Genomic DNA, 27,326 nt, shown 5'->3' on the forward strand with positions numbered 1-27,326 from the left:
ACATGCACACTTATCAAAACAGGGTTATTTATTTCTAAGCCATTGCTCTAAAGTACAAAAATTTCAAATGCACCAGGGCTGTATCCAGCCTGTGTGTGTGTGTGTGTGTGTGTATATATATATATATAAAATATAATATATTTTAAATTATTTAGAAATGACGAGTTAATTCTGGTTGCAGAAATCTAGATAGTGAAAGAAGAAGTCAATTACTTGATCAGTTTGATTTTCAATTTCAAAATCTGATAGAATGCAAATCTGTACAGATGCAGTTTAAATTTATACCATCCTCCACCAGAACAGCTAAAAGATATAGAAATCTACTTGGTATTTTATTACTGGTGATCTACAGCTTTGACTACCAAAACATTTTTAAAAAAGAGTTAAGTTCTTTTTCTGAAATAGACAAATCAGCTGTTAGATGGTGCATTCGATGCTTCATTCTTGCTGAAGCCGTAAGGATTCTGGGATTGCCAATTCCACAAATCTTGACCTAAAATATGAAAAATATTGTTTGTATCACTGGAATATACATTCAGTTTTATAAAACAAATATACTCAGCACTAAAATGCAGACTAGAAAAAATGACAGTGGCATTAATACAGAACAATAAACCCCCAACTTTTTAAACACATTGTGCTTACACATTTTGTCAATCCCATACTGTGCCTTCCATCCAAGTTCCTTCTCTGCAAGAGCTGGATTAGCATAACAGGAAGCAATGTCTCCTTCTCTCCTCTGAACAACTTGGTATTTAATCTGAAAGACAAGGAGAAAACCAGGAATTTTAGTTTGTAATTCATACATCATTGGCTGATTACAAACTAAATTAGTCAATCTAAATGACATGACAGGAGCTCCTTAAATGATACTGACTAACCTCTCTCCCAGAAGCCTTCTCCATTGCTTTTACCATTTGTAAAACAGAGTAACCCGTTCCAGTACCAAGATTATATACCTGAACAATGAGAGACATACATTTGGTTACTGCAACAATACCAAGAGTCCTAGTGTAAATAAGTTGTTATTATTAAAATGTTGAAACTGTCTTAGGAAGGACAGGATGAAAAATATCAAGAACTTGAAGCACAGGAGTAAAATTGTAAACAGCATTAGAGACAATAATCACAGACTAAGAGTACAATGTTAACATCAAACCTTGCAGCTACATCTTTCTTTCAGCTTCTTCAATGCAGCAATGTGTCCTTTTGCAAGATCCACAACATGAATGTAATCCCTGACACCTAAACAGCAAAACAAAGCTCTTATTTGCCTGTAATTGTTACATTTCGATTCCAAAACACTTGTTTTTCTGATTCGATAGACAAAATTACCCTAGGAACAAGTAAAGTCTATTTCCAGCATCATGTTTATGCTCAGAAAAGCTTCACTTGTGGAAAGTAGTCCTCATTAGCTTATGCTAGAAATACCTGTGGTCAAAGATCGAGTTACTGATCGTGTCTTCTAGAGCTTTCCAAAATGAACTCCACAGCTCCACTTTAACATTTCTTCACTCAAAAATGCAGTTTTTCTATTTACAGTGAAGACAGCCCTGCTATTCGTAATATAATCCCTTCCCAAATGCAGTGTTTCAAAGCTTTCTGGGTTGAATTTATCCAACCTGTGCATTAATATCTTCCTGCAGTTTTCTGCCATCTTGGAGTCAGGATCCCTCAGAACCAGGAATTTTTACCCCCGTTTTAGCTTTTAGTAGCAGTTGCTGAGGTTCTTGACCTACTGTTAGAACTACATGCGAGGCAAGCTATTTTACTGAATTTGCCTTTACCAAGGATGCATTCATGGGATGTTACTGTTTTGGAACAGTTAATTAGTAGTAGTTAATATATATTATTATTTTAGTTACAGTGTATGAATAAAGCGTGTTTTGTTTCAAGCCTAGTAGTTTAACTAAACTGTATCCAAAACACAACGCCTGACACTTAATATATTTTGAGGGGGGGTTTGGTCTGGTGCACAAAATGGCTGCTACAGACCCTGACTGACTATCAACTACATTTTCCAGAAATTATCTGCAGAACACATTTCCCACACACAATTAACATAAAGCAAATATAAATATAATACTTCCACTAATGACGTCTTATTCTGAGCCTATTCTGTTTGTTGTTCCTCTGGACATAAGCATACCCTAGAAACTATTAATATAAATGCAGAAAGTTTGGGCAAGCAGGTGTGGATCTAGGCAAATTAATGGTAGAGTTCTTATGGAGGCATTGTGACGATTTGGTCAATTAAACTCAATGTAATTGCTTCAGATGGCATTTCCAGCAACCTGATTAGAGATTAGAATACAAAGAGTACACTTGGAACACGAAACTCCTTCCAAAAGCTTTCAACTCACTGAGAAACACAGATCAATGTACAGAATTCAATGAATCAGTTTTCCAAAGTCTTTTGTGAGCCTTCAAAATTAAACAGATCTGCATTAGTGTATTAAACATGTGAAATTATAAATAAAAATTCTGTACAAAATAGGAAAGATGGAACTAAACTTAGCCAGAGTTGAAATGCATGTGAATCCAACTTCAAAAAAGAAAATCTGCTAATCAGCAATGTCTTCATGGTAACTTCCTTGGTGATGGTGTGAATCTAAGGTTTTTAACACAATGCCGATTGGTGTATAACTGAATCATGAACCACATGGAAGCATGATCTTACCTGTCCCATCACATGTCTCATAGTCATCGCCAAAAATATTCAAGTACTGCCGACGCCCAATAGCAACCTGAGAAGAAGGTCAAACATTTGACTATTGAAAGGTTCTCCATAGGCAGATTACAACTGACTCATTAATGCTTGTGGTCCAGCAGTCAGGTAATGAGTCTGGTGCAAATGAAGATAATTAGAAAGTTCTGCTGCATCTACTACTTTATTCATTATTTTCAGCCTTTATCATTAGCTTAACAATAATGTGAGAAAGACAGCCAGGTGTGAGAGTCTTTGTCAGTACACAACCTTTCCAGTGAGAAATCCTAAGCTTTACTTCTTTGTGGTGACACACAGAAACAGAATTCCTCGGAGCACTAGGCTAATGCTTCAGAGGAACTCAGATGATGTTTGACACCCCAGCATGCAATGCCCAGAAGCAATGGAGGACATGCTCCAAAACTCCCAGACCAAACTTTCAACTGTGCACAATTAGCACCACTATCTTGAGAATAAATCAGAAAAGCTGAAGACTGAGAGAGTTTAAAACCCTGACAAAAATTTTCAAGTCCAAAAACATTGAAGTCCATGAATGCCACCTCTAAAATAACTCCTGCACCCAAACCAAGGCCAAACATAGTGATTTGCATTTGCTTAGATTCAAGAGGAGGGGTTCAGCAGGAATCCTAGCATTTGAACAATACAGGGCTTGGATAACATCTCACCCTTTTTCAAGGCACAGAATAACCTGCAGATGCTATCAGCTCTCAATTCTAAGTAAATGTTCACTCAGAAGATAATTAGCACAGACTTAGAAGCCACCCCCAGCAGAAAAGGTTCAGGGCCTAAAAGAGAAAATTAACAAATGAATACATTGCCAGGCTGCTTTCAGTTGATTTTTCTTTAGTTCTATAATCAGCAAGATAAGCTAGTAAACAGACTCATTGAACTCCTTACATGAGGTAAGAGGGTCAGGCACTGCTGCGTCGTAACAATGTATGTCAGAGTAAAAGGCTCATATACCAAACGTGCTCAAAGGACATTCGTGTCGTGTCGTGTCGTGTCGTGGAGTGGAGTGGAGTGAAAACGCATTAGAGCTTGCAGTTCTGCTAATAGCTGGCCACATCCTACCTCACTATTCAGATTGTCACAATAATGACTTGATTAACAGGAGCGTTCCATTTGGTTTGTGAATCACTGCCAAATAACCATCAACCAAAGGTTGAGCTGGCAGAACATGTCATTAAAACGGTGGCAACACCCAATCCCTTTGTAAACTAGGGCTTATTTAAAAGGTCAAGGATGCAATACCAATCATAACTGTCATTAAGCAATTTATACAGCTTCTGACATGTTCAGTTGCAATATTCTGTGCCTAAGAAACATTCTTGGGAAATGCAAAGTGCAAGAGTAGGAACGAAGAACTTTTTTTAAAAAGCCTACTTTTCAGAAAATTGAAAACGATGCAACATTTTACTAGCAGACTCGCAGTCATTCATTGAAATTCCAGCACAAATGACTATTCAACCCTTGCTTCTGTGCCTATTCAATTTCTAGTTTAGCATTCTACTTAAATTTCATTTCTCTGCCTTTGTCTCATTTACAAATTTCTTAAAATGTTGATCTACTTTTCTGTGGAAGTTATAGTGTATATCTCAACAGTTGCTATAGTATAGTGTTCCAAAATTGAGGGAGTAGCAAGTGAAATTTATAACTTCTTTCTCAATTCTTCCAGTACTAAAGTCCTAAGACTGTGTTCCCTCATTACCATTTCAGCAACTAATGGAAACTGTTTTTTTAATCCAATCAATGGATAGGTTTGTCCCACTGAGGCAAGGGAAGGATGGTAAGGTAAAAGAACCTTGGATGAACACCCAGTCAAGAGCAAGTTGGAAGCTTACTTAAGGTTGAGGAAACAAGGATCGGACAGGGCTTTAGAGGTCTACAAGGTAGCCAGGAAGGAACTGAAGAATGGACTTAGGACAGCGAGAAGGGGGTATGAGAAAATCATGGCGGATAGGATCAAGGAAAACCCCAAGGCTTTCTATACTTAGGATGGCCAGAATGAGGGTACAGCCAATCAGGGGTAGTGGAGGGAACTTGTGTGCAGAGGTAGAGGTGGTCCTCAATGAATACTTTGCTTCAGTATTCACCTATGAGAGGAACCTTGAAGTTTGTGAGGACAGCATGAAACAGGCAGATATACTCGAACAGGTTGACGTTAGGAAGCCAGATGTGCTAGAAACTTTGAAAAACATGAGGATAGATAAATCCCCTAGGCCAGATGGGAATATACCCAAGGTAACGATAGAAGTGAAGGAAGAGATTGCTGCCCCTTTGGCAATGATCTTTGCATCCTCACTATCCACTGGAGTAGTGCCAGAAGATTGGAGGATGACAGATGTCATTCCCTTGTTCAAGAAAAGGAGTAGGAATAATCCTGGAAATTACAGATCGGTCAGTGGTGGGCAAATTACTGGAGAGGATTCTGAGAGAAAGTATTTATCATTATTTAGAGAAGCAGTTTGATTAGAAATAGTCAGCATAGCTTTGTGAGGAGCAGGTCATGCCTCACAAGCCTTAGTGAATACTTTTGAGGATGTGCCCAAACACATCGATGAAGGTAGAGCAGTGGATGTGGTGTATATGGATTTTAGCAAGGCATTAGATAAGGTTCCACATGGTAAGCTCATTCAGAAAGTAAGGGGGCATGGGATTCAGGGAAATTTGGCTGTCTGGATACAAAACTGACTGTCCAGTAGAAGACAGAGGATGGCAGTAGATGGGAAGTATTCAGCCTGGAGCTCGATGACCAGTGGTCTTCCGCAGGGATCTGTTCTGGGACCTCTGCTCTTTGTGATCTCTATAAATGACTTGAATGAGGAAGTGGAAAGGTGGGGGGTTAGTAAATTTGCCAATGACACGAAGGTTGGAGGAATTGTGGACAGCCTGCAGGGCTGTTGTAGGTTGCAACAGGACATTGACAGGATGCAGAGCTGGGCAAAGAAGTGGCAGATAGAATTCAACCCCGAAAAGTGTGAAGTGATTCATTTTGGAAGGTCGAATTTGAATGCAGAATACAGGGTTAATGGCAGGATTCTCAGCAGTGTAGAGGAACAGAGTGATCTTAGGGTCCATGTCTATAGATCCCTCAAAGTTGCTAGGGTTGTAAAGAAGGTGTATGGTGTGTTGGCTTTCAGTGGCAGGGCAATTGAGCTTAAGAACCCTGAGGTTATGCTGCAGCTCTATAAAACTATGGTTAGACCACACTTGGAATATTGTGTTCAGTTCTGGTCACTCATTACAGGAAAGATGTGGAAGCTTTAGAGAGGGTGCAGAGGAGATTTACCAGGATGCTACCTGGACTGGACAGTAGGTCTTATGAGGAAAGGTTGAGGGAGCTAGGGCTTTTATCATTGGAGCGAAGAAGGATGAGAAATGACTTGATAGAGATGTACAAGACGATTTAAGGCATAGATAGAGAGTGGGTAGTTGGGAGACTTTTTCCCAGGGCAGAAATGACTATTGTGAGGGGACATAATTTTAAAGGTGACTGGAGGAAGGTATGGGGAGATGTCAGAGGTAGGTTCTTCACACATAGTACTGGGTGTGTGGAATGCACTGCTGGCAGTAGCAGTAGAGTCAGATACTTTAGAAACTTATAAGCAACTCTTGGATAGGCACATGGAGGATAGTAAAATGTAGAGTATGCAAGGTAGATTGATCTTAGTAGGATAGTAGGTTGGCACAACATCGTGGGCCCAAGGGCCTGTATTGTGCTGTACTGTTCTAAGTTCTAGGTTCTATGTAACCCTCAAAATCTTTTGTGATTTTGAAAACAAAAAACAAAATTTCCTATTTCTGTGAAAACAGTTGCAAGTGTTCATGAAAACAAAGTACTGTAGATGCTGGAAATCTGAAAGTAAACTAAAAAGTGCTGGCAATACTCAGCAGGTCTGTTATCATCTGTGGATAGAGACAGACCGATTTGGAATCCAGAGCCAAAGACCGAGACATACGAAGGCATGGCCACTAACAGTGGGATGATGGTAGTCAGGGACACATATTCTAACATCTAACCATGGAAACAGCAGGAGAGCTCTAGGGGGACTTGCATGATATACCAACTCCTCCAAATGAAAAATGTAATCCAAAATGAAACCAACCAACACATCAGTAGTATTGTAGGGATTTTCAGGAACCCTGCACAAAATTAATGCTGTCAAGTTTATACAACATTTTTAGTTTCTAATGGGAGGAAGTCATTAACAACTTCTGATACCTTTTTGAAGTATGTTTTGAAGATAATATTGCTCTCCCTCTTCCACTGTACTCACATCCCATTTTAAACTCTTTAAAATTATTACATACCTGTGAAATATATGGCATCAGATTGTTGGGAATACCCTGGGGATCTTCACCTATTTTTCCTGACTCATGTGCCCCAATAGGATTGAAGTATCGAAGTAGAACTGCATTCCAATCCTGAACAGTCAATACATTTATTAAGCATCATCACAAACCATAGGTTCAAAAATCATCTGAGAACACCACTGTACTTGTAAGTATTGGTGAATTTAAATAATCCTGTTGCTAGACATTCATATTCTAGAGTTATAAAGAAAATGTTCAATCAAGTTAGCAATAGCACTTCTTAAAACAGACTAACTCGTAAATAATTCAGACAACTTGACAAATAGGATAAACCCAACAAAACTGTTTCAAGTCAATTGCAATTCTGAAGAAATCCACTCTCCTCTAACGGTGAAGGTAGTCAACATATGTAATGGAGACAGATGCAAACCTTTTTGTACTATTATGCTGGGCTCTTGCTCATTGAGGAGAGGGATATTTGTTGTTCATTGTTCACCATAATTCACAACCAGACACCGCAGAAATGAAGAGCTTAAATATATGATCTACTAAGTGTAGGAATCACTTAGGACTAATTGCACGTCAAATAGCAAAAGCAGCATGCAGTAGACAGGGCTGTGTTCAACCTCAATAATCTCCCAATCTAATGCTAACTGATCTCCCAATTTAATGTTAACAGTGGAATGAGGTAATGTCAGGCCACAAGGTTACAGATAGTACAATACAACTCTACTGCTGCTGATGACCCACAGCATCCTATGGGTGCTCAATTCAGAATGGATGGGTCTATTTAAAATCTGTCCCATTTAGCCAAGTGGCAGTGCCACACAACACAAAGAAGGGAATCCTCAATGTGATGATGGAACTTTGCATGTGCACTCCTAATGATCACTTCATGGACAAACGCAGCTGAGAAAGGTAGATTAGTGAGGATGAGGTCAAGTAGATTTTTTTGCACTTGTTGCTGCCTTCACCCTCTGCCAGAGTCTAACTGCTATATCCACGAAGACCCAGCCAGCTTGAAGGCCAGAATAAAGGGCTACTCATTTAAAAGAGAGACGGGAAGGAATTTCTTCTCCCAGATGGTAATGCGGAGAGTTCTCTATCCTAGAGTTGCAGAGGCTAGATCACAATGTATTTAAAGACAATGTTGACTGGTTTTTGAGATATTGGACAGTTGAGTGCTGCAAGAGCTGGCACAAAAAAGGAATTGAAGTCTAGGGCAGATCAGTCACGATCTTATTGAATAGCAGGACAGAATCGCCTATTCCTGTGCCAATTGCCCACATTTCTACTTTATGCCATGAGATTTCACTGGGGTCTGGAATCAATGCTGCAGAGTCTCAAGAAACTCCTTTCCAACTGTATACCTCAGTGCCAGCCCCTCTGCTGGGTCCATGCTGCAGGTAGGATGAGACGTACCTGAAAATGATGATGTGGTTTCTGGGACATAGTTATACTCTCAGAATCATAGATCTCAGACAACGTCATGTTGTTGTTTGACTAGACTGGGACAGCTTTGCTAATCTTGGTACAAGGTCAAGTTAGAACTTTGCAACATTAACTGATGTTATTTCCAGTGCTGAGTTCAATGCTAGGTGATCGGTTGACTTGCCTTTGTTTAGGCTTTGTAGCTGTTTGACACAGCTAAATGGCTTGGTAGGCCATTTCATTGGGCAGTAGAGAATCAACTACATTGCTGTGGGTTTACAGTCACGTGGACCAGATCAGATCAGGAGATTTTTTTTGTCAAAAGGGAGATGGCATTTCAGCTAACACTATACACAGCCAACTTTCAGTATGACAACTTTAACAGGTGCCGATCTCATACAATGGTAAGAAATACCTTTTCTGCGTAGCAGAGATCCTTGATTATTTCTTCAATAAAGTATTTTGTCTTTCCATAAGAATTAGTGCAACTACCAACAGGATGAGCCTCATCTATGGGCAGGTAACTGGGATTTCCATATACAGTGGCTGAACTGCTGAAAACAATGTCTTTAACACCATATGTTCTCATTGTCTAAAGCAACAAAAGAAAAGAATAAATCATTCAAAAATTCAAAGGTTCACTTGTCATCAAAAACAAACTGCAACATCTTTCTGAGTAATGTCCTTACAAACAGCTTCTCATTTCTCAAAGACAACTTGTAGTGATTAAAATTACTTTTACTTTTTCCATTTGCAAATACAATTTCACAGAACATTCTCAAAAGACATCCGTAGTGAGAAAGGTCAAAAATGCACACAAAGCCCAGAGGTTTGAAAGACTCTGAATTAAGGCTGCAATGCTAACTCCGATCTCACTTGAGGCTCTGCCTTCATATTTATGACTTAACTAAATCCTGTTTGTAATTGCAGATTCACAATTCCCCAGATTTCTACTTCAAAAGAACTTTTCACCTTGTTTTAGTGAGGCTAACGATCCAACAGTTTGACAATCATGTTGCTTGCTTGCAGTCTGACTACAATATAAGACTTAAACCTGTTATGTACGGGAGCAACTTAAGATGTAAAATGCGTCAAAATTTTATATTCAATATCTGCATTAAAAAGGCTAAATATATAGGCCTGTCAAGCCTGCCCTGCGATTCAACATTGACTGTGGCTGATGATCCAACTTGGTACCCTATTCCTGTTTTTGCTCCATACTCTTTTGATCCCTTAGACCCAAGAATTATATCTAACTCCACCTTGAAAACATTCAATGCTTTGGACTCAACCACTTTCCGTGGCAACAAGTTCCACAAGCTCATCGCTCACTGCTGAGTGAGGAACAATGTGGCAGACGCAATCCCGTCTGCATTAGTAACAGGTCAAAGCTAGGCCAATAGCAGTATATTTAGTGACAGCAATCAGGCTTATTGGGTTGGGGGGAGGGGGGGTAGGAGGCAGAATGGGAGGAGGAGAGAAGAGAAAGAAAGGCAACAAACAAAATTAATCAGCTGTGGTTTGTGCCTGAATTCTGGCTGAGAAAGGCTTGGATTCTGCAATGATCCTTTCCCCCCACTCTATCGTGCGATAGTTCATTGAAATCTGGGATCTGGTTCACAGACAAAAAATAATGACCGTGAACAAGGTGTCAGAGAGCTACCTGCACTTCTCGGAACTTCAGAGCAGGAGAGGGCTATTTTGCCTCGAGTCGGTTCCCCTATTTAATGTGATCATGCTTGATCTGATTTCTAACCTCATCTACTATTCATCTTTTCATTTCCCACCCTACACTTGATTTAGAGAAAAATCTTGTATTCAACTACCTAGGTTCCACATTCCTCATACCTTGGACTAATAAAAATCTATATAAATTTAGATTTTTCGAATGACCTCACTGCAACAGCTTACACTATTACAGAGATAGTAGGAACTCTCGACGCTGGAGAATCTGAGATAACAAGGTGTACAGCTGGATGAACACAGCAGGCCAAGCAGCATCAGAGTAGCAAGAAATTTTTCTGAAGAAGTATCTAGACCAGAAATGTCAGCTTTCCTGCTCCTCTGATGCTGCTTGGCCCGCTGTGTTCATCCAGCTCTACACCTTGTTATCTCAACTTATACTGTCCTTTGTACAAAGGGACGCCTTCTGACTTCACCCTTGGATGGCCCACCTCTGAATTTAAAAGATTATTATTCTGGAAAGCCCAGGAAAGGAAACAGTTTCTTCCAAAATCAATAAAGCCCTTTAATCAAATCACTTCTTAATCTTTTGTACTCAGGAATACAAGTCTATGCAACCTTAGCTCAGATCCTAACCATTTTAGGCCCAGCATCATTCTGGAATTGCACTGTAACCCTTCCAATATATCCTTCCTGAGTTACAATCCACAGTATAAACAACTACAGCAAATTTTCCACGTCCTACCATTTGTCTCCTTGAGATGCAAGCAACTTTTAAAAAAACTTTGTACCAGTTCGCTCTTGATGTTACTGACACCTGTGCGCAGATCCTTAAAAAAATAGTTCTTTTGGATCCCAAGTGAACAACCTCACACTTCCCCCACACTGAACTTGTCTGCTACAGTTCCACCCAGTCATTTCACTCTTTGCAACATTTCTGCTCCCATCAAGTAATTTGCCCAGCTCACTTCAGACAACTTTCTTTATACCTCTGTAATTGCCTTGGTTTAAGTCGAGGATACTTGGTTTCAGACTCAAATTGCTTTCCCAAATGGAATCTGAAATTCCACCACTTGTGAGTGTTACTCCACAGAGGATCCGACCCTTAACTGCAAAGTCTCTTTTTAATGTTACTGATCTAAAATAGGCTGTATCCAGATAGGCTGTGCAAAGTACTTCTCTAAGCAACGATCCCTGATGTACTCTACAAATCAGTCTTCCTTGTCACCATGGCACATTTTATTTGTCCAGTTAATATGCAGATTGAAATCACCCATAACAGTGGTCGTGCCCTACCTATACACCTCCAACATTCCCACATTTATGCTTTGTCCAACAGCAAAGCATCTCTTTGGAAGCCTTTTGATGACTCCCATCCATGTCTTCTTTCCCATGTTTTAGTCTATTTCCATTGGACCAGATTCCACATCATGATCCGCTGCATCTGTCCACACCACAACAATTAACAAAGCTAGCCCGACTCCTCTACTGTTTTGCCTAGTCTCCCAGTATGACTAGCAAACTTGAATATTTTACTCCAAAGCACAAACCGTTACTTTCAATAGGACAACAAAAAAAAAGTCATATTCCTTGAACTGATCAATACTCAAAATCTAGGCCTCATCTTGTAGCTGGAATTAACACATACCTTACTGACACTTTCTTTGTCAATGGGTAAAGAAAGCAGAACAACCCTGAATACTATGTTCTCAAATGTCCCACAGTTTGTCTTACAGAAGAACTTCCTAAAGTTGGCACACTTACCTCCAGAAGTTTAATTGTTCCTGTCAGGTTAACCTTATAATATAGAAGAGGCTTCTGGACAGACTCTCCAACAGCCTTCAACCCAGCAAAATGGATCACAGCTGAGAAATTGTGCTGGAAAAGGAAAGTGATGCTAATTACTAAAATGGACTTAATTCCATTATTCTAATCATCACGTTCACATGTTGTTGAAGTACTCCTTAGGCATTAAGCTCTCCCAGAAACAATTCTCAACGGAAATTACATTTATTGCAATGAAGTGAAGGCATTAATTTTAGTCTGTAATAGCAATAAACAGATTTTAAACACCAAACAGATCATCAATTTTTGTGTTACAGACTAGGCCCAGAATGTCCTCTGCAAATAAAATGTAATCATAATCACATGGTTAAGAACCATATAGCTATCATGCATTTATTTTCAATAAATGTAAATGCTTACAGACTTAAATTGATGAACAGAAACGATAGCACAGTAACTCACTACACCTTTAGTCCCAAACATTTCAAACAACAAAATAAAACCATTAGTTTCAATACTATAATGAAATAATCGTCTGATGACTGTGAAATGCTGTCTCATTGTTAAATGCTTGGAAATGACCATGCAAATATTTCAAAATATTTTAAGAACAAGCTTGCACTTACGTAGCACCAGATTTCCAAAGTACTTGCTGCCAATGAAATACTTATACATATTCACTCTTGTAATAACAATAAGATTTATGCCTAGTTTCCAGCTTGGCAAGCTTCAAATCTCAAACTAGTGATAAGAGGACAAAATCTTTTTGAGACTTCTACGGCAGTGGCAGGAATTAAAAATAAAGTGTACAACCATGATTAGTTATGGCTGATCATCCAAATGGCACTGCAGGTTTGAAGGCTGAATGGCCTCCACTCATTCCTATTTTGACGTATCTACGTCTATGGTGCAATGCTTGACTTTGCAATGAACAAAATGAAGTTCAGAACCAGGGGTCACAATCTAAGGAACAGTCACTGGAAAAGCCCAGCAGGTTTGGCAGCATCTGTGAAGGAAAAAACAGTTAACATTTTAGGGTCCGGTGACTCTTCCTCAGAACTGATGGTGGTTGGGGAAAAAGTCAGTTTATATGCAGAAAATAGGGAGGTGGGAGGGGTAGGGAGCAAACGATAGAATAGAGCACAAAGAGAGTGAAAGACAGTTGGACAGACAAAGGAGTTGCTAACGATCAGGCAGAGAGGGTGAATAGTTGTTAGTGGGGACTGGTACAGAGTAACAAGAGGGGGCGTGTAATGGCAGGCTATATGGTAATAAGGCCTGGCATATGGGGTAGGGGGCTGGGGCATGGGAGAGTTTAGGCCCTAAAGTGATTGAACTCAACATCGAGTCCGGAGGGCTGTACTGCCCCAGGCGGAAAATGAGATGTTGTTCCTTCAGTTTGCATTGGGCTTCGCTGGAACACAGCCTAAGGACACGGGGTAAACCATTTTAGACTGAGATGAGCAGAAACATCTTCACGCAGAAGTTGGATGGTTGTAACAAATGATGAATCAGGCTTGACGGACCAAATGGGCAATTCCTGCTCCTATATTCCTATGTTCCAGGGACATGGGTTCAAATCCCAATCTGGCAGGTGGTTGTATTTAAATTCAAAAAATCTGGAACAAACAAAAAGTTTACATAGTGGCAGCCATGAGGAGACTGTCAATTGTCATAAAAAACACTGTTTTTGTAAAAGGAAATCTTTGGAAGGGGAATTTATAGAAGAATTCCTTTATAGAAAGAAATCTGCCATCCTTACCTGGGTCTGTAACATGTAACTCCAGACACAAGATCATTCTTAATTGCCCTAGTCAGAGACAAACATCACATCAACAACAAAAAAAATTGGAGGACCACTTGGGAGTGCACTGGAATACTAGCAGTTCTGCTATAACACATGTTTCATTGACACAAATTGGCTGTAACACAAGTGGATGCTGTTGTAATAACACAAACTTTCTGCTGTACAGGTATAGCAGTTTTCTATAGCGATTTCCATGTAATGCAATTTTCTATGGTGATCTTCTGTAGTGTGAGGTCACGCAAGAACATAACTATCACCTTATAGGAGAACTACCTGTAGTTAAATCTAGATGTAACAAAGGCATGAATTAGGTTTTCAGCAACAGATGAGCCTGGTAATGGAAAACAGCAGCAATCTGAATGATGAAGCAAATAATAAATAAATAAAGTATGTGTCGCTAAACCCAAACTAAAACTTAAGGCTGATTATGAGCACCTAGATTCCAAATGGTACCTCTTTGAACAGATTGCTTAGAGCAGATTCATCAAGTATATCAATTTCTTGGAAGATTATGTCAGTCCCTGTGATCTGATTCACACGACGAATACTTTCAGGAGTTCCATCTTCACCTGGATTAGAAAAAAAAAGTGAGTTTTCCCAGTTAAACAATACAATCATCCTCAGCAAAAACTGAGTCACTCTTTGGGCGGAGCAAGCAATTTAGCAAGCTAATAATTTTTTAAATCGCTGTTGGGGTGTACATCTGATCATTTGATGTTGTACCCAACCACAAGACATTTAGCCCAGATTGTATATGCCACTTTATTTAACTTGTATAAAACTTGATTAATCATAATTCAATACGTTTGCACTTGCAAATGTATTGGGGCAGAAGAGGGAGTTATGTTTATAGAAGCCCTCAACTACTCTGGTTAGACAAAAATCACCATCTTATTTTCATCGTTAAACAGATGTATCAGACTACTGACATTCCTTAGCACAAGAGTAGTCCTTCAATTAGGTGTCTACAGTTACAGTACAACTATTGCTGTGGGTTTAATTTAAACACCCACGCACAAAATTCCATACTGTCATTTTCACAAAATATTAAGCAGATGCTGCATTCTCAAAAGATGCATTTTGGATAAAAATATGAAACAGTGATCCTGTCATCTCCCTCAGATAGATCAAAGATCAATGGAACCATTTTGAAAAACAGGTAGTGTCCTGGCAGGTTACCTTTTGGCACATTTCGTACACAAGAAGCAACAAATTTTAAAAGAAATCCATTGCCTATAACCTTTTAGTTTGCTTGAAGGTGGTTAAGGGCACAATACAAGTTCATGTTCCACTTTGTTTATAACTAATTTAGAGGTTAACTGGAAATATTTCCTGTAGATGCCTTGGTTTTCCAAAGTGAATGGTCTATGAAGGAATTTATGTAACAGTCTTAACATGGCATATAAATGGAGTTAACTTGGTTGAGGGTTAGGATGTTCTGAAGAAAAGATGAGTTCAATTTTGAAACTCACTAACGATCTAAATTACAATACTTCAATACAAATAGCAAAACTCTAATTTTGCAGCCAATCTCATTTTAAGAACACAAGTGAAAATACTGTACAGTGTTTAGACACAAGACCAGAAATGTTAACTGCACACATCCTACCAGAACGGTTTAGTATTTCTGTCAGCTTCTATTTGTCATATGAAAAGAGGAACATACAAAACTTGAAAAATACTCAACTAGCCATGTGACCCCAAAAAATTCCTCATCAGCAATGTGGTCCTGAACATTGCAAAAACTAGGAAAAGTTGTTTGGAACTTTATTATTGATATTACAATTCAGTATATTCCAAGCTGAAATAAATTGTTACCTGCAAATCAATTCCTTGCAATGGTAACGTCTAGTTTTAAGGAATGACCATCCAAGTGTCTTTCACAACTGTTGCCCAATTTCATCCCAGCTGACATCAATTCCGTTGGGAAGTGGAAGTCTGGATCTGACATGAGTTCAAGGTCCTCTGCTAATACACCCAATTCTTCACATGCAAAACTCAGCAATTAACTGCTCATCCAAGGTACCTGTCACAGCCTCATACTGTCTCTAGTTGATCTGTCCATCAGGTTGTATTTGCAATCACTAGATAGTTCTCAGTCTGAATGCTCATCTGTCTCCCATTACTAGCTCACATTTAGCCTGGGGCTAAATCCGCAAACTAAGTGGTTTTCAATACAAAATCAGCGCTGAACACTAATCCAACCCAGGACCTGCTTGGCGTCTGGTAACCACCATCAGGTCATGCTGAGCCATGATTAAAGCAGTATCATATTGAATAATTATTATTATTCATGTATGGATCATGTGTAGTGCTGGCTGGCCAGCATTTACTGGGTATCAAGTATCCCTTAAAAGGTGGTCATGAGCTGCCTTCTTAAACCACTGCAAACCACATGCCGTGGGTTGACCCACACGTCCTTAGGGAAGAAATTCCAAGATTTTGAACCAGTGTTTGTGAAGGAATAGTGATATATTTCCAAGTAGGATGGTGAGTGGTCATGGGTTTGGAAGGTGCTGTCTGAAGATTTTTGATGAATTTCTGCATAGCATCTTCTAGATACTACACATTGCTGAGTATCAGTGCTTTAAGAAATGGACGTTTGAAGATGTGAGCCGCTTTGTCCTAGATGGTGTCAAGCATCCCAAGCGCTGTTGGAGCTATGCCCATCTAGGCAAGTGGCGAATCACACTCCTGACTTTTCTTTGTAGATCGTGGACAGGCTGTGAGTAGTCAGAAGGAGAGTTATTCAACACAGTATTTCTAGCCTCAGATTTGCTCTTGTACTTACTGTACTTATGTGGCAAGTCCAGCCGAGTGTTTGGTCAATAGTAATCTCAAGGGTGTTGACAGTGGGGGATTCAGTGATAGTAACCCTACTGAATGTCAAGGACACTGGTTAGATTGTCTCTTATTGGAGATGGTCTTTGTCATTTCTGTGACATGATATGTTACTTGCCACATCAGCCAAGCTGAATACTGCCCAGGTCTTGTTTTACTTGAACAGGGACTGCTTCAATATCTGAGGAGTTGCAACTGGTGCTGAACATTGTTGATTATTGCACAATTATACCCACTTCTGACCTTGAGATGGAGGGAAGGTCATTGATGAAGCAGCTGAAGATGGCTGGGCATGGGACACTACCCAGAGGAACTCCAGCAGCGATTTTCTGGAGCTGAGATGACAGACCTCCAACAACGACAACTACGTATGACTCCAACCAGCAGACAGCTTAACCCAAATCCCACTGATTCCAGTTTTGTTAGAGTTCCTTAATGCCACATTCAATCAAATGCAGCCTTGGTATCATAGGCTGTCACTCTCATCTCAGCTCTGGAATTAGGCTCTTTTGGTCATGTTTGAACCAAGGGTGTAATAAGATCAGGAGCTGAATGGCCCTGACAGAATCCAAACTGGGCGTCACTGTGTACTGTGCAAGTTACTGCTGAGCAGGTGCTGCTTGATAGAGCTGTTGATGACACCTTCCATCATCTATCATTTACTGAAGGTTGACAGTATGGTTAGCAGTAATGACCAGGTTGTAATAGCCCTGCTTTCTATGTACAGGACATACCTGGGTGATTTTCCACTTTGTCAGGTAGATACCAGTGTTGTAATTATAATGAAACAGCTTGGCTAAGTGAGGCACAAGTTCTGAAGCACAAGTCTTCAGGACTATTGCCAGATTGTTGTCAGGCCCCATGGTCTTCTCAGTATCCAGTTTCTTGATATCATGTGGAGAGAATCAGAGTGGCAGAAGACTGATATTTGTGATGCTGGGGACCCTCTGGAGGAGGCCGCGTGGATCAACGATTCAATACTTCTGACTGAAGATTGCTTTAAATGCTTGAGCCTTATCTTTCGCATGTATTGGACTCTTCCATCACAATGTCCTTGGATCTGAATCATTCACTGTGGAATTGCTAAGTTCTATCACTTGCTGCCTTTGCTGTTCGACACAAGTAGTCCTGTTTGGTAGCTTCACCAAACTGACACCTCATTTTTAGGAACAAAAACTGCTGGGAAAATTGCTCCACCAAACCTCTTTATTAGGTATGCCTGATGCTGCACCTGAAATGCCCTCCTGCACTCTCCATTGAACCAGGGTTGATGCCCTGGTTTGACGGCAATGCTGGAGGGGGGGATATGCTGGGCCATGTGCTTACATGTTGTGCTGGAGTACAATTCTGCTGCTGGTGACCCACAGGGTCTCATGGATGCCCAGTCTTGAGTTGCTAGATCTGTTTGAAGTCTGTCCATTTAGCACAGTGATAGTACCACACAACATGATGGCAGTTATTCTCATTGTGAAGACAGGACTTGTCTCCACAAGGATTGCACATTGGTCTCTCTTACCAATACTGTCATTGACAGATGCAACTGCATGCAACAAGGTTAGCAAGAATAAGGTTAAGTATGTTTTTCCCTCTTGTTGGTTCCCTCAGCACCTGCTGCAGATCTAGCCTAGCAGTTATGCCCTTTAAGACCCAGCCAATCATCGGTAGGGTAGCTGTCTAGCCACTCCTGGTGGTGGACATTGAAATTCCCCACCCAGAGTATATTTTGCACCCTTGCCATCTTAAATGCTTCTTCCAAGTGTTGTTCAACATGGAGGAATTCAGTTTCATTGGCTGAGGGAGGGCGGTTCATGGTAATCAGCAGGAAGTTTTATTGCCCATGTTTAACCTGAAGCCATGAGACTTCAAGGGGTCTGAAGTCAATGATGAGGATTCCAAAGGTAATTCCCTCACAACTGTACACTGCAGTTCTGCCACCTTTGCTGGGTCACCTCCTGGTGGAACAGATCATTAGCCAGGAATGGTGATTGTGATGTCTGGGACATTGCCTGTAAGGTATGATTCGGAGTATAACTGTATCAGGCTCTTGCTTGACTACATGTGAGAGACATTTCTCCCAATTTTGGCACTAGCCTCAGATGATAGGAAGGAGCACTTTACAGGGCTTTTCCTGCCGTCATCTTTTCTGGCACCTAGGTCAATGCCAGAGAAATGTTCAGAATATAGCAATCCATCATACAGATTCACAAACAAGTTGCATACAAAACAAAAGAAATCTAAAACATTTTATACCTCTGATCACATTATGAAAGTTGTCTATCACAACCGGAATATATCCAGCTTTGACCAGTTCAATTACACAATGGCTACCAATGTAACCAGCTCCACCTGTCACTAGGATCTTCCCTCCTGTCGTCATTTTCTATAAAATATCAAAGTGGTTCAGAATTAATTACATTTTGTCAATCTTCAACTGTAACAGTAATTGCTTCAGAAGCGCAATCAAGTTTCTCCAGGATTACCGATGTCTACTTACCACTTAATACCAAAAAAGGTTCACGTTGAAGAACAAGTTCTTATTTACGGCCTGGTCCTCAAACCTACAAGTTCTGAAACAATAAAAGTGCCACATGCTTAAGATTATATAGCCACATTAAAGATTCAAATATGCTGCATTTATAAGCACATTCTCGCAACTCATTACAACTTTAGTTTTCTTATGGTTATACATCAATCATAATACAAGATTGCTTTCACATTATTTAGGATATAGAACTTCAGATTTCTTTATATGACTACTTCTCTTAAAAGGTAAAAATAACTCACTTTGCCAGCCTATCAACTGGGTGCGATCTTTTTCTATCACTAGTCGAGCCCATTAAATCTACTTTCATCGTATTTGGGCATACATTCGTCTTAATTGATACAATGATTTATCTTTGCAAAACTGACCATTTTGCAATACTGCAATTGCATAATTAAAGACCATCCACTACACACACACTGGATAACAATAATCGTAGGATCTGAAATTAAAAACTTTCATAGATGGTGGACATAAACCTTGACTCGCATTCCTACCAGTCAGAAATAACGAACTGTATTGACACAAAGCATTTCTACAACGACCAATGAAGGATTCTCATGCGACCTGACCGGCTTTTCAACGATGCTAATCGAATAGCCACGCAAGACATTCCTTCCACTTGACCTCACAGGGCAAGTATGTGAACAACGTATAAAAGAGGTTAGACAATCAATAAATGGCCTAGAAGATCGCGCTGGATTCGAGCTGAAAGGAATCTCAGACATTGAAAGTTTCGTAAGTTTACAACGTCCAGATTCTTGTGAAGCGTCATACCTGCTTATTTCCCGAGCAACACTTTGAAATTTAGAGCATTTGCAGTTTCTGATTTATAAACTTATCGGCGATGCTTTCAGACTGAGAGAACCGAGCTTCCTAACGCTATGAATTTAGTTTGAATGGGATGCAGTCTCCAGCCAGCGCCGCCCGTCTGTCCAGCAGGGATGGGAATGAATGGGCTCGTTGTGTAGTTCCGGCACCAGGAAACAACCTGCCTGATACTGGAATCCTGACGTGGCCGGAACCAGCGGCCAGCAGCCGGGTTCCCGGACCGAGCGAAAGAATTAACCTGCAGTGAGCTCCGGTACCGGGACAGCGGACCCGAAACTGCATTCTTCCCATCCCTGCACGGAGACTCCTCTCTCGGGATACCTTCACCCCGTTTCCCAGACTAACAAAACCACATGCGCGTCCCACACTGGAGGATGCCCCGCCACTGGCCGACGCTATACTTCGCGCCCCTCAGTTACCGTATCCTCCGCAGCGCCAGCAAAGCCCCTCTCACCTTGGGCGTCCCGCCACAACCACGCGTGCGCAAATCACCACCCGGAACCAGCGCTCCGTCCACTTGACGCATGCGCACTATTGGATAGCAGCCATTCTATCTCATTGCCCATGCGCGCACCGTGCGACACTGAACGCAAGTTGACGCTTTAACCTGGAGTTATCAAACATCAAGGGGATGTTCTGTACGTGGGCAGTTTTTGCTCGCCTAGCATGCAAAAGGTTCCAAATGTATACAATTGAAACAAATAAGGACACACGTTTAAAGTGTATTGACAAAAAATGTAATAATATCCCCAACAATATAGCGAGCATTCAAAATAGTAAAAAAAACTATTAAATCTCTCTCTTAACGCTATTGATTTATTTAACAGGGCACAATTCCAGTGTTTTGGTAAATTACTCAAGTCAGCCACAGGGAAGATTTAAACCAATCCTGGATGTAATAACCCAAATGTTTCCAAATCAATAGCAATCAACCACGAGAATCCTACGCAACTAGTAACCCCAATCCCTGCCCCAGACAACCACCATTTTGACCCATTGTGCCGATGCCATGGAGTATCCCAGCCATTACGCTCGCGACTGAACTTCACTTTCCCATCCAAAAGTGTGGTTTTCTGGTACTGATTTACCCAACAAAAGGCTGATTGTGCAGCATACTCCAGAGACAAATCACTAAAATATGATGGTAAAGACTCAAAATTGGAACAAAAAAAAACTCCACATAGATGGAAGCACAAGACTGTCTGTTGCAAAGTTGGGGAGAGTATTTGTGGATGGGGGTAGGACATTAATATCTTACGAACACAAAATTTTAGTGTTTGAAATGTGCCGGTGGGGGTGGGGGAGAAAGCACTGCATGGTCCCTTTAAAAGATCACGCTTTTTTTTGAAATGCTTGCAAGTTTACAAGTACAAAGAACACTCAGATTGAAACATTTGTACCAAAAGGCTATACTGTTAGCAGGCCAAGCAGCATTTTTACCGAGACAACAGGTTTTTGAATTTAACCAAGCAATCTGATCCAGGCATTTAGATACCAAAAACCCATCAAATTTGAATCTGATGGTTTTGACAACCTAGGACCAATTTTACTGTAAGAAATTGATATGTCATCAGGGGCATAAAAGGGCGTTTGGACAAAGACGGAGAACTAAGTGCCATCTGCCAGAGTTAACAGCTCTCAAGAGAGAATTGCTGGCTCTCACTGACTCCAATAAGTCTTACAGAAAGCACCATCTAAAATATCAAAACATACCAACAGCACAACTAGTTAATATTTGTGACATAAGAATCAATGGAGGCAGTGTTCCTGACAGAACATTCACCAGCAAAGGCACAGAGCATTCTGGCAGATCTGTAATTTCAACAGTCTAAATCCTACTTTTTAAAAAAAATTATTTTATATGTGCAACTTGTATTTATTAGAACAGCATAGTATTAGAATTTTGTTTTATTTATTTGGGCATAGTTGGTAGTTAGAAGGGATTTTTCAGTTTGAATTGAAGAAATTAACTAAACTATTAACAATGTTACAGTAAGTTGTTACTTGAGTGTCAGGGGTTTAATTTTATTTAAACTACTAGCAGTTGCTGAAGGACAGGTCCTACCATTTTTCACTACTTTTACAGCTTATGGGGGTGAGGTGCTCCTCTTTGGGTGTTTTGGTTTTAGTTCGGTGGGGGGGGTCAAACTCCACTTTATAACATTACCAAAACCACAAATCAACCAGTTAACATTTCCCTGAACAATGTTCAGATTGGGTTACAAGTTACAAATTTCAGACAATTCAGCATTTCCAATTAATTGTCATACAGTGTTATTTCAGGGACACATTCAAAAAGTTGTATGGTGAAAATAAGTACAAAAGTTTAAATGTTGTTTCTTGCATTGAACAAAGCATTCAATCTTTGACAACAGATAGCCAAAATACATTTTCCAATATTTTAATTATCAACTGCACACACTGCTGTAATGTTAGGAAGTTTTTGTTTCATTTGACGATTTGGCATAAACAAGATGAGCACAATGACTTATGGAGCTTGACAGTCTAATTTAAAATCAAATACATTTTCTATATACATGGTGAGGTCTTTCAAATTTAAACTGCTCACAATTATTTTGCGAAATCAACTACATCTGGTCACAAATAACTATAACAAGCTATAAGTATTTTCTTTAAAGAAAACTATTAAAGAAGAAATATTCTTTGATTAATAATGATCACATTTTCACCTACATTGATAATTCCATAAAAGCAAACAAAAATAATTTCAGTAATGAATGGATCACTTCGTTGGAGGACTAATCGAAGCACAGCAAGTGGGTATTGAACAGGAGTTAAATTGAAAGGAAGTCTGTACATATCCAACTAAGAAATCTTTTACTGTACCAAAGGTTGCAACAAGATTCCATATCTTAAATCAAAATTGCTAAATGTCATCAAATCTGCAGAAGCAATTATCCAATACTTTTCTCCTCCTTTTGCCCTAAGAGAAAAATATACGAATTTCAATATACCCAATTTCAATACTGTGAAAAGAGGTTGCATCAACTCTTCCAAACATTATCAAATACCTTTCATACACTTGGCCTTAGAATAGAATGTGGAATCAGGTCTGCAGGTCTCCAAGTGTCAAATTCCTAATACTGACTCTGGCATCGGGTGAAATGTAAACTGTTGACTGTCTATTGTGTTGGGAAAGCATTCTATCCTTATCATTCATAGCAGTCAGCTGTTGAACAATAGTAGCACGTAGCTTCTCATTTTTGAGAGGTTGGAAAGAAGAATATAGTCAAGAATGAAGAGTACAAAACAATTATCGATCTATGTTGGGCTGTAATGACTCATTTGGCGACACAAAGTATGTGCATTTTTGGACTGGGGTGAGGGTTAATCCCATATCAGTTTCTAAATTAAAACTAACACCATGAGTCTTTTGACACCAATCCTAAAACTTGGAATGGGGAGGAATGAGGCAAGGGGGAAAAAAAGTCAACAAAAAGTTTGAGACACTAATGGAAGTAATTTGTATAGTATTGTGTTGCAATATTCAACTTGTATTATCAAAATTTTAATCGACAATTAATTATTCACAATAAATTTCCAGCACTAATTAATGTAACATAGTGAAGTTTCAATAATTTGCATTTTGCTTAAAAATGGACACAGACATTAACCCAGGTGGTGTCTTGCTGTCCATGACTGCCCTTGACAATATGCATTAAAACATTTGACTGAGATGTCATTAGTTTTGTTTAAATATCCCACATATTACCAATTTCATTTAGTTCAGTATTCACAAGTTCAGAAGGGACAAATCCAGTTTATAAAACTCATCTCATTGAACGTCCCCTTTTACAAACAGTTCTAGATCAAAGAATGATTTTCATCCATAGAAGGTTAGAAACAACTTCCCCTCCAAATAAGTTTTCATCATATTAACAAAAAGTGGAGGAGGAATTCACAACTCAGGATCAAAACACTGATTCTACACAACATCAGCTACTAAACATCAACATTTTTCAGTGCTCAAGAATTAACTATCATGATTTTAAAACCTGGCCTCTGGCAATGGGATTGCAATTTATTTTTACTATGCTTGGAAATCAGATTTCACGTATACAGCATGTGCTGCTAAATTAACAAGAAAAAGAATGTTGGAAATTATTTCATCAGTCCATCTTTGCATCCCAAAAGTTCATTTAAGACTCACATGGTGGATATTAGTACAGATCTCATGCATGACCATCATAGATTCCAACTTTAAAAGTGGCTCTAACTTCCTTTAAAAAAGTGAAATGTAGCTATTTTTTTAAAATTTGGTTTTACGGTCCAAAATTTCAATACAGGTTACATCAAACATTCAATACCACTAGTTAAAAGCAGTAACAGTTAATCAAGCAGCTACATACAAAAAAAACGTGAAATCTCTTTCTTTACCCTTCCCCCAAACTATCCGAGTGCAGGTGCTTTGGAATCCTTTGTGTAAATATTTGATGGATGATACAGCACAAGCAATGCAGCTCTTGCTTCATAAACAGGTCACAGCTTCAACATTGAAGATTATTCATCTCTTGACTTGGGTCAGCAGTAAAAGATGGGGAGAACATAAGGGGAAAAATCTTTCTGGATTAGTGTTGCACATTAATGTAAGAGTAACAAAAACCTAGGAATAAACTGGTTCCCTGTACACTTAGCCAGGGTAAAATGAAAGGTTGCACTGGGTTGTCTAAAAGGCAGGAAATGGAAAAAGTAATTTAGAAAAGGAGAAGAATAGTACATGGGTTGGAGGGGTAGCGATTAATTACTGCAGAATCATTTTCCCTTGAAGCAGGAAATATAATTTACCAAATATCCTATTTTTCAGCATTTTATTCAAAGGGGACAAGAATAACCATAAACACATTAACAAGGCTACTTTCTGGCAAAAACATAAATATATTTGATACAAGAAATGTAATTACAATGCTGTAACTTCATTTTAATGTTTGATTAACATTTATAGGGATCTTGCGGTTTCTTCTAAGGTTATGCTAAGTTAACCATAATGACAAACTGGGTGTCAGACCTCAATTTTCTTCCAACTCTTTATTGTGTTATTAGAAAAAAATTGACTTTCTTCAAAACAATGGACCGCGTTACCTGGAGTATTGTGCCATCAAATATCTTAATTCCTAAGTGCAAAATAAGCTTCGGCAGCAGAATTATAAAATGATGATAAAATGGATTTTCAGTTGAAGTGCAAATACTGCTAAATCACACTTGAGACACATGGACTGGCAATAAATTTCTTCAGTAGGATTTGAACGTCATAGGGATTCCATGGGTGTACCTTAGGATTTATAAAATGTCATAAGTTAGCAGTCAATTTTCATTCTACTCAAAAGATACTACAAATGGCTACTATTATTGCTATGCATGCACCGTGGATCTGGAGGATTGAAAAAAAATTCACCTTATGGTGTCCCTTTAGTCCTCCATTTAAAACTTAGCTCTATACCTCTAAAATTGCATAGGACAGATGAAGTGTATAAATCTCATAATTGGAGAGGTATCAAAAGAGCCATTATTCTAAAGATTTTTCCTTGCCTGAATTTCTACACAGTAAAACGCTAATCTTCGCTAAGTTAATTGGGGGAAGATGTCAGGGGGAACTTAAAAGGCTTCTCAGAGAAGAATAAGTAAAAATAGAAGTCAGAAAGTGTTTGTGTTTGATAGAGGTGTTCAAAATCATGAAGGATCAGGAGAAAGTAGTCCCCCTGTCAACAGGATAGAAAACCAGAGGACACCTGCGCAATTGGCAAAAGTAGTAACAACAAGATGGCGAAAAACATTTTTACGCAGTGAGTTGTTAGGATCTGGAATTCACTATGTGAGAACGTGGAGGAGGCCGATTCAAACAAATTCAAATTATGGCTTTCGTTATGGAATTGGATAATTAATTAAGAAAGAAAATTGCAGAGACAGGATGAAAAGGTTGAGAACTGCAACTAGGCGAGTTGCACCCGCAGACTGCTGGCATGGAAACGATGGGCTGATTGGTTATGGTATAGAAGGAGACCATTCTATGAATACCACTTGATGCCAATTGTACAGCAGCGTTTTCAGCTTTTAAAACCTGGCTACTCTCCTGGTCAGGACATTATCAAGGGATTGAAGGCAGAAAGCTTTACAAATGAAGTTATATGGTGTAGCATTTCACTGTGTAGAATGACCGACACTTGATTTGATAAAACTATAACTTGCTCATAGTTTTGTAATATGTCGTAATTCCGTGAAATGAACTCAAAGCATTTATAGCAATTATCTGAATTCAGCACAGAAAAACACTCCTGGTATTCATGTAAAATAAACAAACTTACTGTTTATGTTATCTGAAGGTTATCTATACAGTTCAGGCCTCAGGTCTGATTTTTAGGAGCTGCCAAGGAAGGATGCGCGACAAGGTTCACAGGAGATATCTAACCATTAGTATAATTCCTATAAACCTAATTGCATAATAATCCATAGCTAATTGACTGAAATTCTACATATGATATATGATAAATACATTCATATCTTGTACATTAATGGTTCTTTATTACATAGTTAACTATTTGGTCATGTCCCCTTAAAATAAGTCTGTTCGTATTAATGTCAACACCTTTTTCAGTGTGCATTGTTTTTGTCAATAATATATCTATTTGCTTATGTGCACCTCAATAGAGAGCCACTATATAGTTTACTGCATCATATATCACACCATTGAAATAGCACCATTGTGATGTATGAACAAAGAAATCCCAGTTTCTAAAACATTCATAATAATAACCCAGTATTTCATGGCCTGAAATTCCAATTTAAATGAATCAGTTTAGATTGTATTGCACAGCAAAGCCATCATGGCAACACTCTTGTAGATGACAAAAAAAAATCAAATCCATGCAAATTTTATGAACAGACAATGTTCTGTTCTTTAATGTATATGAATCATACCAATTGAGCTGGGGTAGGTCTTTCCCAAGAAAGGAAAATACAGAATTTACACATGAGAAATTCATCTTACTGTAATATATAGCTATCTGCCAGCAGGATCTCAAGTAACTTCTAACTCTCAAATAAGATGATTATTGTATAATTTATCATAACTAATTTTCACATGAAATGTAACAATCCTGCAGTTAGTGAAATGATTGATCTAATCATGCTTACAGAATAAATAATCCCAATAAAACCACAGAAATATCGCTGCCCTATGCCATAATTAACATTTGTTGATATAACTGGCAAAATTCTGAAGTGCAACTATCAACCAAAGGTTGTCAATCTTTTAAGTTGATTATTTGATATGCTGTCCTAGCAATGCAGATGCTACAAAAAAAAAGGACAATTCAAATCAATCTACAATCTCATTCTTGACAGCTTCA

The 27,326-nt window shown here is 39.1% G+C and overlaps 1 protein-coding gene across 4 annotated transcripts; it reads right to left on the reverse strand.

Moving 5' to 3' along the window:
• Positions 1-27: 27 nt before the first annotated feature.
• gale (UDP-galactose-4-epimerase) lies at positions 28-27,250 on the reverse strand. 4 transcript variants are annotated; one of them, XM_048558035.2, is made up of 12 exons: positions 25,063-27,250; positions 19,084-19,156; positions 18,840-18,969; positions 14,202-14,317; positions 11,921-12,034; positions 8,889-9,065; positions 7,040-7,153; positions 2,681-2,747; positions 1,160-1,245; positions 882-959; positions 646-760; positions 28-493 (listed from the first exon to the last, which is right to left on the reverse strand). In XM_048558035.2, exons 3-12 carry the CDS (start codon positions 18,964-18,966, stop codon positions 411-413), a joined length of 1,077 nt encoding a protein of 358 aa, XP_048413992.1. In that variant the 5' UTR covers positions 18,967-18,969; positions 19,084-19,156; positions 25,063-27,250; the 3' UTR covers positions 28-410. The 4 variants fall into 4 exon arrangements, with proteins under 4 accessions (XP_048413992.1, XP_048413991.1, XP_048413993.1 ...); XM_048558034.2 differs by lacking the exon at positions 25,063-27,250 and adding an exon at positions 20,417-20,479; XM_048558036.2 differs by lacking the exon at positions 25,063-27,250 and adding an exon at positions 20,382-20,458.
• Positions 27,251-27,326: the final 76 nt, after the last annotated feature.

Source organism: Stegostoma tigrinum, chromosome 24, assembly GCF_030684315.1.
Source record: "Stegostoma tigrinum isolate sSteTig4 chromosome 24, sSteTig4.hap1, whole genome shotgun sequence".
Taxonomy (NCBI): domain Eukaryota; kingdom Metazoa; phylum Chordata; class Chondrichthyes; order Orectolobiformes; family Stegostomatidae; genus Stegostoma; species Stegostoma tigrinum.

What these genes read in the sequence shown, in the direction of transcription:
- gale (XM_048558035.2), bottom strand. Translation starts at nt 18,966, where the DNA reads ATGACGACAGGAGGGAAGATCCTAGTGACAGGTGGAGCTGGTTACATT. An exon ending in TAAGCAATCTGTTCAAAGAG is followed by an intron (nt 12,035 to 14,201) that starts GTACCATTTGGA and finishes TTCCTTTTCCAG; the next exon opens with CACAATTTCTCAGCTGTGAT. An exon ending in TGATGCCATATATTTCACAG is followed by an intron (nt 2,748 to 7,039) that starts GTATGTAATAAT and finishes CCTTCTTCTCAG; the next exon opens with GTTGCTATTGGGCGTCGGCA.